Raw genomic sequence first — 14,769 nt, 5'->3', positions numbered from 1 at the left:
ATAAAATTGATAAGGAGAATTTATTGCAATTACTTTTGATAAAGTCGGTTTAATTGTAAACTCTTTAAGAAACGGGTGAAATATAAAATATTTGAATCGCTCCCAGGCGGTGAGTGGACAAACTACAATTTAACCTAACAAAGAAGTGATAACAAAAACAACGCACTTTGTGATGGAAAATCTGGAAAACGCCGCAAAACTCAGGTAATTTTCACCGGAAATTCTTATTTAGTTGTGTACAATGATTCGATAAACTGTAGCCACAAGGAATGGCGCAAGATTGCCAAGAAATACCGGCGCAAAAGAATTCGCCAGAAGAAGGCTCAAGAGAGGGACAAACTAGAAGCTGAGGAAGAGGCCAGGAAACTCAAGGATCCCACCTATCTGACATGGTTGGCTGAACAGCGAGCTCTTGAGCTTTTCCAGGAGGAAGAGGATGAACTTCAACGCCAGGAGAGCAACAGGAAATGGTTGGAGTGTGAGAAGGAAGCTCAGAAGCGCTTCCAAGAACTCCGGGAGAAACTGGACAGGATCGATAGAGAGCGTGCCAAAGAGAAGACAAGAATAAGGGAAGAGTATAAGGCTGAACAGGAGAGGAGGAAGAAACTGCGTGAGGAGCAGAAGAGGATAGCTGAGGAAAAGCGTCTGAATCATGAGAAATTGATGGGAAAAATTGAATTGTATGTCTCAGGAGAGGGAGAGTTGCCTCCGGAATTGCTGGAGACAGCAGACACAAATCCCGAGCGAGCCACGTGTCCTTTCTTCGTGAAGACTGGCGCCTGTCGATTTGGGGATCAATGCAGTCGGAATCATTCTCGGCCCAATATTGGCACAGTTGTTCTGATTCCCAACTTCTTCACGCACATTCTCCTGGAACAGTTCAGAGGCACTGAGTATGGAACGGATATGTCTCTGGAGTATGAGGAGAGGGAGATGGAGACTGACTTCAAAGAGTTCTACTACGACGTCGTATCGGAATTTGAGCTCTTCGGGACGATCAAGAACTTCTTCGTCTGCAAAAATACGGAGCCTCATTTGAGGGGAAACGTCTACATTGAGTACAAAAGCAGAAGGTGGGATTTTATGCAAATTGAGAACTTGGTTGTAGTTTCTTATTGTAATTATGCTTTTCAGGGAAGCAATGAAAGTCTACCAGAAGTTCCAGGGCAGATTCTACGGTGGAAAGCAACTGAATGTTGGATTTCGATCTATAGAATCGTGGTCAACAGCTATTTGTGGTATTTAAAAGAGTATCCTTTTTGAAAGACGCCTGCACCATTTGAATATGCAAACAAATCTCTATCTGTTTTTATATGATTTTACTTTGAATGACATTTTCCTTAAATCACGCTTTCTATAGGTTTGTCATTTGTGAGAAAATGCCCTAAAGGTAGCCAATGCAGCTTTCTGCACATCTTTAGGAACCCCGACGCCAAGTATTCCTACTCTTGGCGCAGGGATAAGAGAGAGCAAAGCCGAACTGATGCTTCAGAGGAGCGGAGAAATGGTGACAAGGCAGAGAATGATTCCAGGTTTGAATTTATTGAATAATTCCCAAGTGAAAAATGCCGAATTTACTAATTATTGTGGTTTGCAGATCGTCCTGGAATGATGAGGATGACAGGAAGAAGACGAACTGGCGCTGGTCAGACAGTTCGGAGAGCGACTCCTCAGACGCAGACAAGAGCAGCAGATCGAAATCAGAAACACGAGACAGACGATATCATAAATCACGTCGTGTGTCCCAATCGCGCTCATCGTGTGATCGCAAACATAGAGGTCACAGTCGAACGCGCCAGCGCAATTGATCCAAAAAGAGATATACAGTGGACAGAGAGTGGACAGTTTGAGGCGCCAAAGTGAAGAAGTCTGCAGAGTGATGGTGAGTTGTAGAGTGAAACCCTTTGAGTGTGTAAACTTGAGAGTAACGAAGGAATGCGTCGAAAATTCGTGCATTTACTGCCGACATTGACATTTGATCAATTGAACTTGCCAAAGAAATCACATGAGAATATTTAAGAGGTGCATTTGCATAAAATTCATATAAAAATTTCTTTATGTTGTCACGATAAAAGTATTTTGTTTATTTTATTTTAAATACAAGCAGTTAGCCATATGCAATGACCCAAATCGATAGTGGAAATGTTTTTCAATCAGCCAGATTTTTTCTCTCATAAAAACGGCATCGATAAATATAAGAGAGAAGCTGCAAAATCAGACGTTCGATTGTTCCTCTGAATTATTGATTGTTACTTGAGGTTGAGAGATGAGAATTTGTGTTTTTGTTGTCTGTACTTTCAGGTACAATTGGCCAAGAGGGAAGAGTGAGAGAGATGCATGAAAAAAACAACAGAAGAAGTCGTTGTCAATCTGCGTATGCTTGTCCATCTGTTGGTGCTTTTTCACTGGCCGCTTTTGGTGGTGAGACCCCAAAAATGAGTGAGCACATATTGGTAAGGTCACACCTGAAGTATTTACCAAATATTCCACATGCAGAGAAGACATACACATTTCGACACACTTCAATAGAACATTACATTAATATGCTGCATTAAAGCTATTTTATTGCATTCGTCTATCTTCGTAGCGTCTTCTTTTTCTCGATGAATACTAATGGATATGGAGATTTTTTTGCATGTACATGGGTTTATGCAATCAATTATAGACACACTTGAGGAATCTCCCCCGGCCGCATTGCCATCACTCTTCTCTCTCTATCTCTCTGTGTTTGTTGATTTACAAGAAAAGGAATTCATATTTATTGTCTAGCTCCATAATTTACTGGCAAAGGAAGCCACTTGGAAGTAAATGTCTCTATTTACTTTGCAACACATAGTCTCCGGCATCAGTGAAAGTATTTCTATCGCCTGAGCATCTTTTTCAAGGTTCTCCCACAATTCTAAAACATCCGCTGATGCCATTGCATCATTCGTCATCTGATGCTGCGTCGCAAGAAATGCTCAGTTGTGGAAGTTACCCAAATTATTACACTCCGTTTCCTGATCCTTGAATTGCTCAAGTTCTGCCCTTGGCCAGGCAATTAAATACAAATTTTTCTCGACGCCCCACACAAAAAGATCACAAGTTTCACTCTCTCAATGCACAATTGAGGCTGAAATATTTCTCTACACCTCTTGCCTGTGAGGATAAAGTAATTGTGTTGTGTATTTTAAGTGCAATACAATTGCTGGCTGATGTATTATTAAAACTTTGAAAAGTACAGTCCAAAACTTGTGGCTTTAATATTCGCGAAAGAGAAAGGAAAATAAGTATTTAATTGAATTTTCAGTGATGATAAAGTTGGTAATAACATTCTCTGCATATATAGATTCATAAGCGCCGCAAAAACAAGACAATCTCTAATCATAAGAAACTATTTTGCTTCTCCGGTACATTGACCCTTGAAGCTGAGATTTCGTGAAGGTTTATGAGCTTCAATTTGAAATGTGAAACAACTACCGACTTGCTAATGAGAATCTTCAAAGGCACACATCTAAGTCATGTGCAGTTTTCCTATTAACAATCTCTGTGTGTTTTCTCTCTCTCTCTCTCTCTTCACATCTTCTCCAATTATGCATAATTACATGCAAAATAATTTAACAATATCTCATCACAGTCTTCAGTGTCTTTCGCATTAATTATTTCACGAAAAAAGGTCAACAATTACTATAATTGCACCTCTTCTTCAATTTGCCTACATCTTATTCAGTTGATTTCATCTAAAATGCGAGATATCAATAGAATCAACTTTCAGTTTCACGGGATTCACGGCTTTTTTATTACCAAATAAAGTGACTAGAAATTGAGGTGAATCTCAAGACAATCTCCGATGTGTGTGTAGAATTCACAATTTACACTCTCTCGATTCTGAGAAAGAAAAACACTTAAACTTGTGCTTAAAGTAGAAAGAGACATATTTATTGACTTTGTGTTTTGGGCATAATTTGTCACATCTTCAGACCCTTTCGAATGGCTTTTGCCACAGTTGTCAGCAAATTAATTCTCTGCCGCATCACTTTTTCGGCACAGTGATTTCCGCAAATAATGTGCCATTGAGGATTTTTTTTCACCATTGATTTGTATTTGCCTTGCGTTATTTAATTCACATTGTAATTAACACGTGAAATATTGTCTAAAAATCACCTGAGAATTCCTGGCAGAGGCGAAGAGTCGAAATGCGGGAAGAGAAGCTCCACAGGCGGAAGTATTGACGAAAGACTTTAGTGGGGTGCGAATTGGAAGAGTATAAAAATTAATGATTATTAATAGATGTGCAATGTTCAGAGTTGAGTATTGTGTTAATTACGTGACTTTGAATTAGAGATGCTGTGATTCAAAGTGTTTTTTTTTTCAAGCCATTCTCCTCATATGATCGCCGATGTGTGTGAGATCAACTTTCAAAATCGCCCACTTTGCAACACTTAAAGGACATCTCACTGTGCAATCCCTCTGCCGATTTGTTCATTGCATTTTGCGGAAATATAAACAGTGAATCCGCATAATTGTACAGCGCATCGCTCAATATGAAAATTATCTGTTAATTGCCGGCGAGGCAGGGAATTTTCCTTGAGGAGCGAAATAGCAACAAGTGAGCGCTATTAAATGGGCAATAATATCTCAGCAAGTGATTCATTTGCGAAAAGAGAGAGGATGATTTTTTCTCACCATCACCCTAATCTCTTCTATCGCGGCAATTTTATTTGCAAATTAAATATTCCATCGAGAGAGGTCGGGGATGCCAAGTTGAAATTATTCCATCGTCATCGATCGAGCGACGTTCAAGGAATGCCACATGATAAGATCATCATCAGCAGCAGAAGTACTCCAAATCGACACTGATGCTGAGTTTTTTTTCACATGTCTCTCTCGCGCCTCATGCATATCGCATGATTGAGCAATTATGGCTAAACAAATTCAGAGCATCTGCACGTGATTTATATGTGCCAAAAAAAAAAACATATCCATGACCATAAATTCATTGGGAGAATATGTCAATTTGTCGCCACACATTGACTTATCCTTGAGGGCTTCGGATTATGTAAACGACAAATTATGGAGAAAAATTCTCAAAATAGTTTGTCTTATTCTTTAGTGCGGTTTTCCCCTCTGCGCGACGGGAGTTATGCAAGAGAGACTGTGAACCTCACAAAAATATTAGAAGAAACAATTAGCATTATAAGACACAGTTTCGCTCCCTGTTGTGGGAGTAGAATTTTATGTGAAATACTTTTGAGCCAGACAATAGATTGTGCGGTTCTTCAGGCACACCACCATTGCACCATCGGGCATAATTGGTTTGAAAAGCCAATGCAGCAAATGGAGTTGAAAATTTAATTAGCTTTTTCCACCAAAGCATTAGGATATCTTACACAGCGTGATATTTTGTCACGTTCAATGGGCTTTTTTTGGGTGCTGGGAAGCAAAGTGTGAAGACGATATGCCATTTGAAGTGTTTCAAGCTCTATTTGAAGGAACTCCGAAGGCTTTGTGGATCACAATACTGACTCGTGTATCGCTGAAATTTCTTGCTTTTTGCCGACAATTTGCACAATTCTCCCAGTGGAAGGCTTCCACTCCAATCTCATCTCTTTAGCTCGCTTCTATTAACTCACGAGTCTGAATTTTTGCAATTTTCTTAATTGTTTTCCACTCAGGATTTCCCAATTTATCACCGTCACTCATTCAGCCCAGGTGAGTTCCGTATCAACTCCAGTGTCACTCACTAATCAATATCACAATCGCGCGAGTGTTAATTGAAGTTCCGGCTGATGCTACAGAGTAAGAAGACACTTTGTGAATTCTTGCGAATTCTACTGTAATTTCTGCGGTGATTTGCGAGAACAATCACATGATAGGAATTCAATACATAGGCAAATGACCCGGAATCGAGAGAGCCTGGCGCCCAAAGTGGCTCTCAAAAATATAGATTTTGGATTTAATTAGGATCCTCTCCTAATCTTCCATCTCATGACATTTTCAGTGGCGCTGTTGGAGCAAATAAAATTTTATTTAATTCTCTACTTTGCTTAAAGTTTTCCACTATTATATTCCGGCTTGTGGCTTTTTGGAGACCCACAAATTGGATGTTACAAGTATCTCCGGACTGTTCTGCTCGGCAACTTCCAGCATAATGGCATGATTATCATAAAATATCTTCAACTCGTGCTTCACAAGAATGTTCTGCTTTGTATTAATCACTCTCAACAGGAATTGGTAGGAAAAAAATTAACAGATTAACGATAACAGCTTGATATATCATGTGGTAACAGGAATCATTTTGAGATTTATTGTACGAGAATATTTTGGGGTATATAAATAATTAATGGATGTGGCTGTTTTTTGTGTGTTTATGATGAATTTTAAAGATGTTGCACAAGAGATGCTGGTGGTTTTCAAGTGCAGGAAAATCCTTAAGTTGTGTGCAAAGTGAGAGAGATACAAAGTACCAAGTTGGGATGAATAATTCACGAGAATATTTAATGTCATCATCATTTGCTAGATAAATCTTAAGCGGAGAATTAATTCTGCGCGCGAGCGAGGCACATTTTGAGCCCTCATTTTATCTCCCCCGGTAGATCGTGTGCGGCGCGCGGCTTGAAGAAGATGTATGTGATTTTTGACTGGGGGGCAGTTGCGAAACACCACTGGCTCCCAGAGTGTGTGATCTCAATGAGAGTGGGCAAAGATTCAATGCTTGGCGTGTGAAGGTAAACAGCTATCCAAAAAATATTCCTCTTGAGAGAAGATGCCATGCCTCGCGGTGAAAAATGCTTTAAAGATCAACCTGAACCGAGGCGCGATGCTGGCCCAAGATTGATGGAAGTGAAGCGCACAAATGAGCGCCTCAACAGCGACCTGCGCCTCGGGCGCACATTGACAATAGGATGCATTGAACTCTCTTCAGCCGAAAATCTCTCCCTTCTTGGCCACATTCTATTGCTTGCGCACTGGCAGCGGATCTTGTGACTCTCTCGGGGGATCTCAAGATGATGAAGAATTAACCAGTTTCTCGTCTCGATGAAAATTCGAAGCCGGTTCCACTTCTGCCAACTGGCATTACACTCTCATATGACTTGAGGAGCCACAAGCGAAGATCTCGCTCTCACTCTATCACGCTGACTCTATTGGCCACTGGGACCCCCACCTGGAGGCATCGGGCTGCGGAAAATGGTTTTGCTATAAAGTCTCTTGGCCGCACGAAATTCACTTTTGTTTTCGTGCATTTGTCCACTGGTAAACACTCATCCCATCCGTGGGAGAGCATCGCGATCGCAATTCTCTCAGTGGTGTTCCGCCTCAGAACAGACTCTCCGCCTGGTTATCGTTTCACAACTCAAGGTAGGAAGGAAAGTGACGATCAGAATCTGTGCTGCGACGAGCCATAATCGCGCCCAGTGTGAAGATCTGTGCATTTTGCGCCTCGTTCAGTGTTCAGTGCGATAATGCGCTATATATAGTAAAGAGGAAAAAATATATCTGCACATAGTTATCGTATCTCTCCGTTATACAATACCCCTTTCATCATCCATTCTCTCCTGTCGTCCCGCGCAGTGTTAAGTGACATGAATTCACATTCATAAATTCACTGGTATTATTGGGCTCGAAATTTTCCAATGAGTTGACACTATTGATTTATGCTAATTAGTCGTATAATGTTTAATGCCAAATAATGTGCAAGAGATTTAGCGCCAAACGTGATCTCGCAGCTTCTCTTAACCACGTCGCCTTTCTCCTCTTGCAGATGAAAATCGCAATTTTCGTTGTGCTGTGCAGCATTGCTGCCTGTCTAGCCGAGCCGAAACCCGCAATCAATGAAATTCGGAACAACCAGCAGTCGAAACCAGGACGGTTTTTGTCCCTGCCCGACGCACAGAAGTGTGCTAATCGTGAGTATTGTGCCATCATCACCATTTTTTTCACTCGCAACTCAATCACGCGACACAACATCCTATTTTTCCCGCGAAATCCCATCAAGAAACGCAAAGTGGTCGTTTTTTCTGGCGCGCGATTATTTGCTATTTGTCGAAGGAGAGAACCAAAAAAAACTCACATCCGATGAAGAGCTTTCGAATGAGAATATTTCTGATGAGTGCGCGCGCAAATTCGACAGAGAAGAATTCACTGTTGGAGGCGAAGAGGGAGAATTTTTGCAGATAAAATTAATGTTGTGCCAGATTTAAGAAGTTGCATTTTCCAGTGAAACTTGCAAATTATACAGTCAGTCGGCGTGGCAAAGATATTTGCACACACAGAAGAGCGCAGAAGACATGATCAGTCAATCCAGTATATATTGTGGTCAAATTGAAAACGCGCACAGGTAAATTGCCCACAGACAGATGCTAGAGAGGAGAGAATAGTTAGATAAATACTACAAATTATCCAAAGTTGCATTTGCCTGACGTGCTGCTGAGACGTCCACAATTGCCCGAAGAATTATATACCCATTCGACTCTACCATGGGTAAATGCGTGGCCCCTCGACCTTTACACCAAGCCATTGCATAACAGCGCGGTCTCGATGTGTGAATAAATATTAAATGCTTTGCCGAGTAGCAAAAAGCCATAAAAGATCTTTAATACTTGTCTTTTTTTTGTGCATCTCACGCGCAGCAGTACTTCTTAATATCTCACTTAGCCAATTGTTTTGTCATCTGAAGCATCCATCATTATACAGTTGAGCTGAAATATTGGGTGTGTGTTTCACACTTTCATTTTGGGTCAACAAGGTGGACAGCAGAAATCCATTGAGCGGCCACAAACATAGCAATTTCCCAAAAATTTATATCACAATATTGGCTTAGCAGATCATCCCACTTTTGGTGTCGCGCATAAAACACTGAAAGTGAAAATAAATCATCTGCTAATGATCAAATCGCGCTGTTGCATCAATTTGAATAAATATGCTCTTCAAATGGGTGAAAAAAAAATGAAAGCCTCCGAGTGGAAAAGGGCCTCGGATTTGCATTGAGATCGCCACACAGATGCTAATAAATTATATAGAGTGTTTTTGCCCCTTTAATTGTCAGTGTAATCGAAAGTGAAGAAAAAGATCTTGTTTTCCATTTCATTTCTGAGCCACTTTCAGTCTCATTCCTCGCTCACATTGGCGCGCGATATTGATTGCAAATCAGACAATTATTGCAACATCATTAGTGAGTAGGAGAGCAACGAGGGTGCAAAAAGTCAATTTTGACTGCATAGAGGACAGCTGGGCCACGCCGAACAGTCTTAATTTATAGAATCACGGAAATTGTCGAGTAATGCGAAGAAAGTGGAAAAATCATAACTAAAATCAATAAAAAAAAGCATCGGGGAAAAAAGTTGATAGAATAATTATTTATGCAATCTCTCAACATGAATAATTTATAACTTTCATGCCAATAAGTTTCCACGATAATTTTCTATGTAACAACAGCAAGAAATGCGAAGAAAGCAGAAAAACTGACTCACTAATGTTGCTTTTAATCAAAGTTTTCCGCAACTTGGGCGCGCGCTGACCAACAGTAAATTTGCATTTCTCACTAATGTATCATCAAATATTTTCCCTGTGGGGAATTTTTGGGAAAACTCCAAGACAACTTAGACGTGGTGGTCTTCGATGGTGACTTCCACTGTTGATATGACACATTTAACACAGCATAATAGAGATTTTGCCGAGAGTTTGCATAACCGCAGCAGATCACAAATGGTTACAGAGAAAATTGAGATTTATTTGTCGATTGTGCCATAAAGAAAGATACTTTATTGATCACAGACGTAAAATTCATGAGAATACATTGCTAAATATGATGTTGAAATGTGACTCACTTCCGTTTGTGTCTCTCTTCTCGCCATTCGCCCAAAAGGCCCCAAGCAGTTCAACTACAAGGGTCACAACTACTTCTTCTCCGGACATGTGCCCGCGCTCGAGAACAAGAAATACGACTGGCTGGACGGACGCAATCTCTGCCGCGAGTACTGCATGGATCTGGTGTCCATGGAGACGCAAGAAGAGAACAATCTGATCTTCAGACTCATCCAGACCAACGATGTGCCGTACATCTGGACCTCCGGGCGCCTGTGTGACTTCAAGGGATGCGAGGGACGTGCCGATCTCGAGCCAAAGGACGTCTACGGCTGGTTCTGGTCTGCCAATCGCGAGAAGATCCAGCCAACCAACCAGATTCCACAGGGCTGGGGATACAATCCGTGGAGCCGAACGGGCCACAAGAAGCAACCGCAGCCGGACAATGCCGAGTTCGACATCAACCAGACCAGCGAATCCTGCCTGTCCGTCCTCAACAATGTCTACAATGATGGAATCGCGTGGCACGACGTTGCCTGCTATCACGAGAAGCCGGTCGTCTGCGAGGACAACGAGGAGCTCCTCAACTACGTGGGAGCTACAAATCCTGGAATTCGCCTCTAAGATAGTGCCTATCGAATCCCTCCTTATGAACTACAATAGTTTCCGTAATTTTAATTGTATTTTTTAATTCTTAGAGAGATTCTCTGTCTCAGACAAAACCATACACACACAGAAATGACTTGATGTGTATCTTCTCCATTTGGCCTCTGTTTCTCCTGCTATTTGCGTACTTCTTCCCATAGAATCTCAATATGTTTATCTGGAATTTGTAGATATGGCAAAAAAAGTGCTGCATAATTGCAAATACTCCCGCAGAATGTCCTCCACAGAATGCAATGTAAAATATTTTCGATGATCTTCCGTCAAGACATCTTTACTGTAATACTGTGAATATTTATTAATTTTTACCTAACAAAATATACTCTTCTGAAAAAGTCTTGTTTTTTTTCTACTGCGTGAAATCATTTGGCTAAATTTCTTAGAATTTACTGGGATTTGCAATTTAAATCTTCATTAGGCTGCGTATATCTGCTGTGGGTTCCCTTTAAATTCAACCGACCGCTGCTTCGACACATGTCCGCTGGCGCTGCGAGCGGCAAGCGGGGAAATACTCGAGCGAACGTCAGAATTGTGGAGAGAGCAGTGAATTATCACCATAGCAGAGCAGTCCCATTAATAGTTTAATTACGAATTTATATCGCAAGGAGTGCACCGTTGGTGATCTGTGAATGTTCTGCATGGTGCGTGGCATCTGCACGACAAATGATTGTGGCCTGCGGAGGTGAAGAGTGAGTGGAAGACATCTGCAACAGCGTGAACATACACATCCCCCATAGTGGCGACCCATCCAAAATGACACACATGGAGGAATTTCTCAGCAACATTTCTGAGACAGAGTCGAGATACTTTGCTGATATCTTTTTGTGCTGTGATGTGGAGAAGACAGGAAAGGTGCCAATACTGAAGGCGACGGAATTGTTTCGATCGGCAAATTTGTCAAACGATATAATTAGGCAGGTGAGTTGCAAGTCGACGACGGAGATTCTCATCATTCTCTCGACCCACGAAATCTCATCCCAGCGGATTTCGCTCTTGTTGTCTTTTCCTTCCGCTGTGGCCGATGGCTGTGCGAGTGTTGGTTCCTCGTGAGTGATGGAAGGCGCCGCGAGAGGGGGAGAAGAGATGTGCTTGATTGCCAGATATTTGGAGGTCGCCCAAATGCGCGACTCTTGTAAATACACATTTGCCACATGAACTCCAATTTAGACTATTCCGTGTCCGGTAATTAGTATTCACTCTCTCTCTCTCTCTTCCCCTCTGGCCAGATTGTGGGCTAGAGCTGGCGATTGTAGGCCGTCATCCCCTGCGGAGTGGCCTGTTTTCGCTTATCACTCTCCCCTCCCCGCCGCCAGCCCGCGAGTGGGTGGCATATGGCATGAATCACCTGATTCACACTCACAGAGATGCAATGACCTCAGTTGCTTCTTCCTCCTCTCGCTCGTTGCAGATTCTACAGCTGGCCACGATACCCCAGTCTGCCCTGTTTGTCACTCGCAAGCAGTTCTACTCCTGCCTGAAGCTGATAGCAGCCCACCAGGCCGCGGTGCCTCTGCGTGCGGATGTGATTCCCACGTCGACAGCCCTGCCTCTGCCGCGATTCAGCTGGCGCGACTCCCCGACCAGTTTAGTGCCGGCGGACACGACGAATGGTGACACGACTGAGGCGCAGTGGATCGAAGTGCACAGCCCCAACCTGATCCAGCTGTCCAACAACTCTGACACCCTGGCAGAGGCCGTGAACTCCGATCTGCACAGCACAGACAGTGAAATTGAGCACAATGACACGGAGCGCACGGGGGAGAGGGACAAGAGACGCCCTCGAGATGGATCACCCGAAGCCTGGAGCACGGCCAGTGATAGTCCGACGCCCACGAATAGTGTGGCAGAGCGTCCCTGGGCCAAGGGCAATCTGTGGCACGGATTGCTGTGCGAGGAGCAGAGACAGCTGCTGGCCACCGAAGAGGAGTCCTCGGATCGACACAGCAGCGACGATGAGGTGGATCTGGAGTCTGTGTTTCAAATCACACCGGAACAGCGGGAGTACTACAATAAGCAATTCCGCACTGTTCAGCCCGATCCCAATGGACTGCTCTCCGGACCTGTGGCCAAGATGTTCTTTGAGAAGTCGCGCATTCCCGTGGAGGAGCTTCGGCGCATTTGGCAGCTGTGCGATGTGACCAGAGACGGAGCGCTGAGCTTGGAGGAGTTCACAGCGGCCATGCATCTCGTCGTGTTGAGGAAGAACAGCATTCCTCTGCCGCAGCACTTGCCGCCGTGTCTCCTGCCTGGCGGCGGCGCAGCGACTGCGGGCGTCGGTGAGAACAGCACTCAGGCCATCAATCAGCCGAACGCGCCGAAGAATCCTCCAGAGGCGGATCTTCTGCATCTCAATGACGACGATGGCGAGGGTGAGGATGACGACGAGGCGGACGGCTCGACTGTTGGTCCCAATTCTCTGGTCACAGTTGTCGGCGGGCCGTCGCCCAGTCTGAAGGCCTCGAGCACGGGCGGGCGATCAATCTCGAATTCTCCTCAGGCAGTGGCGCAAGTGACGCCGCCACTGCCACCGAAGCCAGTGAAGTCAGTGGAGAAGGAGTGGAACTCGGCTCCTGCTCCGCCACAGCCCACGAGTCGCGAGTGGAATGTGACGAACAACCGTGAGTGGACGAAATTCAACGAGTCACCGACATCCAATGTCTCCAGTCCGGGACTGAAGCCTGTGAACTTCGACATGCAGCGCACGGCGCAGGCGGTGGTGTCTGATCCGCAGATTCTGCACCCAGTGGCACTCAGAGTGACTCCTGTGGGCGGAAGCGATCCCGTGGACGACGGTGAGGTGATGCGTCGGAGTTTGGTGTATGAGAATAACGAGCGCGAGACGAGCCCGAAGCAGACGGAGAAATCTCGAGAGTCTATACAGAGTGATCTGAGACCCATTCAGCGGCCGCAGCCGAAGAAGTTGCCGGCTAAGGGTGCTGGGGCCATTCCGCCGCCACCGCAGCGCGAGGCGAGCTTGTCCTTCGATCAGAATGAGCAGCCCACCAATGGGGCGGTCAGCACAAAGAAGGATCCTCCGCCGCTGCCACCTCCGAGGTAAAGAATGAGTGTTGAAACTCTGTTTGGGGGATTTTCAGTGCGAAAGTGTACTTTTGCAGGCCTCATCGTCACGCCAGGAGCAGTAGTTTGGACTTGAACAAGCTCAAGCTGGGTGGACCGTTGCCGCCTGAGGTGCCCCCGCGTGTCTCGCCGCAGATGACCTCCCAGAACAGTTGTGATGCTCAGGTGGAGGGCACAAATACATCCTTTGCTGATTTCACGCAATTTCCTCAGTCCTGCAATGACGTGAGTATATTGAAAAGGGGATGTTTAAATTGCGGAATTCCCCTCAAGTGACTTCCTTCCTGTCTTGTCAGTGTAATGCGACTGGGAAGACGAGTGGGAGCATTCCGCCACCACCACGTCCGACCATCCCATCACTTCAGTCATCGCAGAGAGTGAGTGCTTTCGAAGTGTACCGGAAACCCGTGTCGCGCAACTCACAATCACCGCCTCCAGTTCCGCCGCCCATCAACACAGTCAACGTGGCCGAGGCGGAGAAGCGCCTGGCGCAGCTGACGGAGAGTCTGAGCAAGCTGGGCTTCGACCCGGAGCAATTTGTCAACAGCAGCGTGGGCGAAGTGGTGGCGTATCTGCGTGACCAGAACACGGCGCTGAAGCGTCTCTGTTCCGATCTGAACACAGAGCTGCGGGAGGTGCAGCGCAGCCGGGAGGAGCTGAAGGTGCGACTGGAGAGGAAAGAGAAGAGATCTGGTGGATCCAGCAGTAGTTCGACTGGCGCGTCAAACTCTTCGCATCAGACGAACGTCTAGAGGAAGCCGCCGCGAGTCAGGAGGATCTATATTTATTTTCTAGGCAGCTACACTGAAACCTCTCAAACACTTTTCAGCGATTAGCGGGTCAATTGCGATGACCAGCCGAGGATTAGCTTACATCAATATTCCAAGGATATAATCTTTCAGAGTAACTCATGTCATAAAGAATTGCACTGAAAACATGAGGGCTGGGCCTCTCACACACGCCCAGTCTGATTAATAAAATAATAATATCTTCTCAGATAGCAAGAGTGAATACAACACGCAGAAGAAATTTACCTGATATTTCAATATTATTTTAAAGAGAAAAAAAAAACAAGGATAAAGAGTAGATTTAAAAGTATGGGACAATTCTCTTTCGATAAAAAAAAAACAATGTGTAAATGTACAATGACTAAAAGGAAAATGTTGAAGATTTGTCATATATTTTCTAAATTTTGTGTATTTTGCCATAAAAAAAAATGAAGACTTGTAATGTCTCAAGATGCTT

General features: G+C 44.2%; 3 protein-coding genes across 6 annotated transcripts; all 3 read left to right on the top strand.

Moving 5' to 3' along the window:
• Window positions 1-124: 124 nt before the first annotated feature.
• On the top strand, window positions 125-2,416 carry LOC132262342 (U2 small nuclear ribonucleoprotein auxiliary factor 35 kDa subunit-related protein 2). The gene is made up of 6 exons (XM_059761593.1): window positions 125-204; window positions 261-1,073; window positions 1,135-1,238; window positions 1,361-1,532; window positions 1,598-1,882; window positions 2,302-2,416. Exons 1-5 carry the CDS (start codon window positions 173-175, stop codon window positions 1,806-1,808), a joined length of 1,332 nt encoding a protein of 443 aa, XP_059617576.1. The 5' UTR covers window positions 125-172; the 3' UTR covers window positions 1,809-1,882; window positions 2,302-2,416.
• Window positions 2,334-10,775, top strand: LOC132262343 (uncharacterized). Of its 4 annotated transcripts, none has more exons than XM_059761594.1 (3): window positions 2,334-2,453; window positions 7,742-7,886; window positions 9,845-10,775. In XM_059761594.1, exons 1-3 carry the CDS (start codon window positions 2,334-2,336, stop codon window positions 10,405-10,407), a joined length of 828 nt encoding a protein of 275 aa, XP_059617577.1. In that variant the 3' UTR covers window positions 10,408-10,775. The 4 variants fall into 4 exon arrangements, with proteins under 4 accessions (XP_059617577.1, XP_059617580.1, XP_059617578.1 ...); XM_059761597.1 differs by lacking the exon at window positions 2,334-2,453 and adding an exon at window positions 5,596-5,691; XM_059761595.1 differs by lacking the exon at window positions 2,334-2,453 and adding an exon at window positions 7,223-7,338.
• Window positions 10,776-10,970: 195 nt separating this feature from the next.
• On the top strand, window positions 10,971-14,619 carry LOC132261798 (ralBP1-associated Eps domain-containing protein 2). Its single transcript, XM_059760769.1, has 4 exons — window positions 10,971-11,364; window positions 11,855-13,500; window positions 13,563-13,749; window positions 13,821-14,619. The coding sequence occupies exons 1-4, from the start codon at window positions 11,200-11,202 to the stop codon at window positions 14,274-14,276; spliced, it is 2,454 nt and encodes an 817-aa protein (XP_059616752.1). The 5' UTR covers window positions 10,971-11,199; the 3' UTR covers window positions 14,277-14,619.
• The last annotated feature ends 150 nt before the right edge of the window (window positions 14,620-14,769 follow it).

Source organism: Phlebotomus argentipes, unplaced genomic scaffold (assembly GCF_947086385.1).
Source record: "Phlebotomus argentipes unplaced genomic scaffold, Phlebotomus argentipes genome assembly contig_15, whole genome shotgun sequence".
Classification (NCBI taxonomy): Eukaryota; Metazoa; Arthropoda; class Insecta; order Diptera; family Psychodidae; genus Phlebotomus; species Phlebotomus argentipes.
The sequence above is the reverse complement of the archived record's forward strand: the minus strand, read 5'-3'. Positions and strand labels throughout refer to the sequence as shown.

Excerpts from the sequence above, each read along its gene's own strand:
- LOC132262342 (XM_059761593.1), top strand. The coding sequence starts at position 173 with ATGGAAAATCTGGAAAACGCCGCAAAACTCAG. Across the intron at positions 205-260 it reads GAAAACGCCGCAAAACTCAG|CCACAAGGAATGGCGCAAGA; the intron begins GTAATTTTCACC and ends GATAAACTGTAG. Across the intron at positions 1,074-1,134 it reads ATTGAGTACAAAAGCAGAAG|GGAAGCAATGAAAGTCTACC; the intron begins GTGGGATTTTAT and ends TATGCTTTTCAG.
- LOC132262343 (XM_059761594.1), top strand. The coding sequence starts at position 2,334 with ATGCATGAAAAAAACAACAGAAGAAGTCGTTGTCAATCTGCGTATGCT. Across the intron at positions 2,454-7,741 it reads AAATGAGTGAGCACATATTG|ATGAAAATCGCAATTTTCGT; the intron begins GTAAGGTCACAC and ends CTCCTCTTGCAG. Across the intron at positions 7,887-9,844 it reads CGCACAGAAGTGTGCTAATC|GCCCCAAGCAGTTCAACTAC; the intron begins GTGAGTATTGTG and ends TTCGCCCAAAAG.
- LOC132261798 (XM_059760769.1), top strand. The coding sequence starts at position 11,200 with ATGACACACATGGAGGAATTTCTCAGCAACATTTCTGAGACAGAGTCG. Across the intron at positions 13,501-13,562 it reads CCGCCGCTGCCACCTCCGAG|GCCTCATCGTCACGCCAGGA; the intron begins GTAAAGAATGAG and ends GTACTTTTGCAG. Across the intron at positions 13,750-13,820 it reads TTCCTCAGTCCTGCAATGAC|TGTAATGCGACTGGGAAGAC; the intron begins GTGAGTATATTG and ends CTGTCTTGTCAG.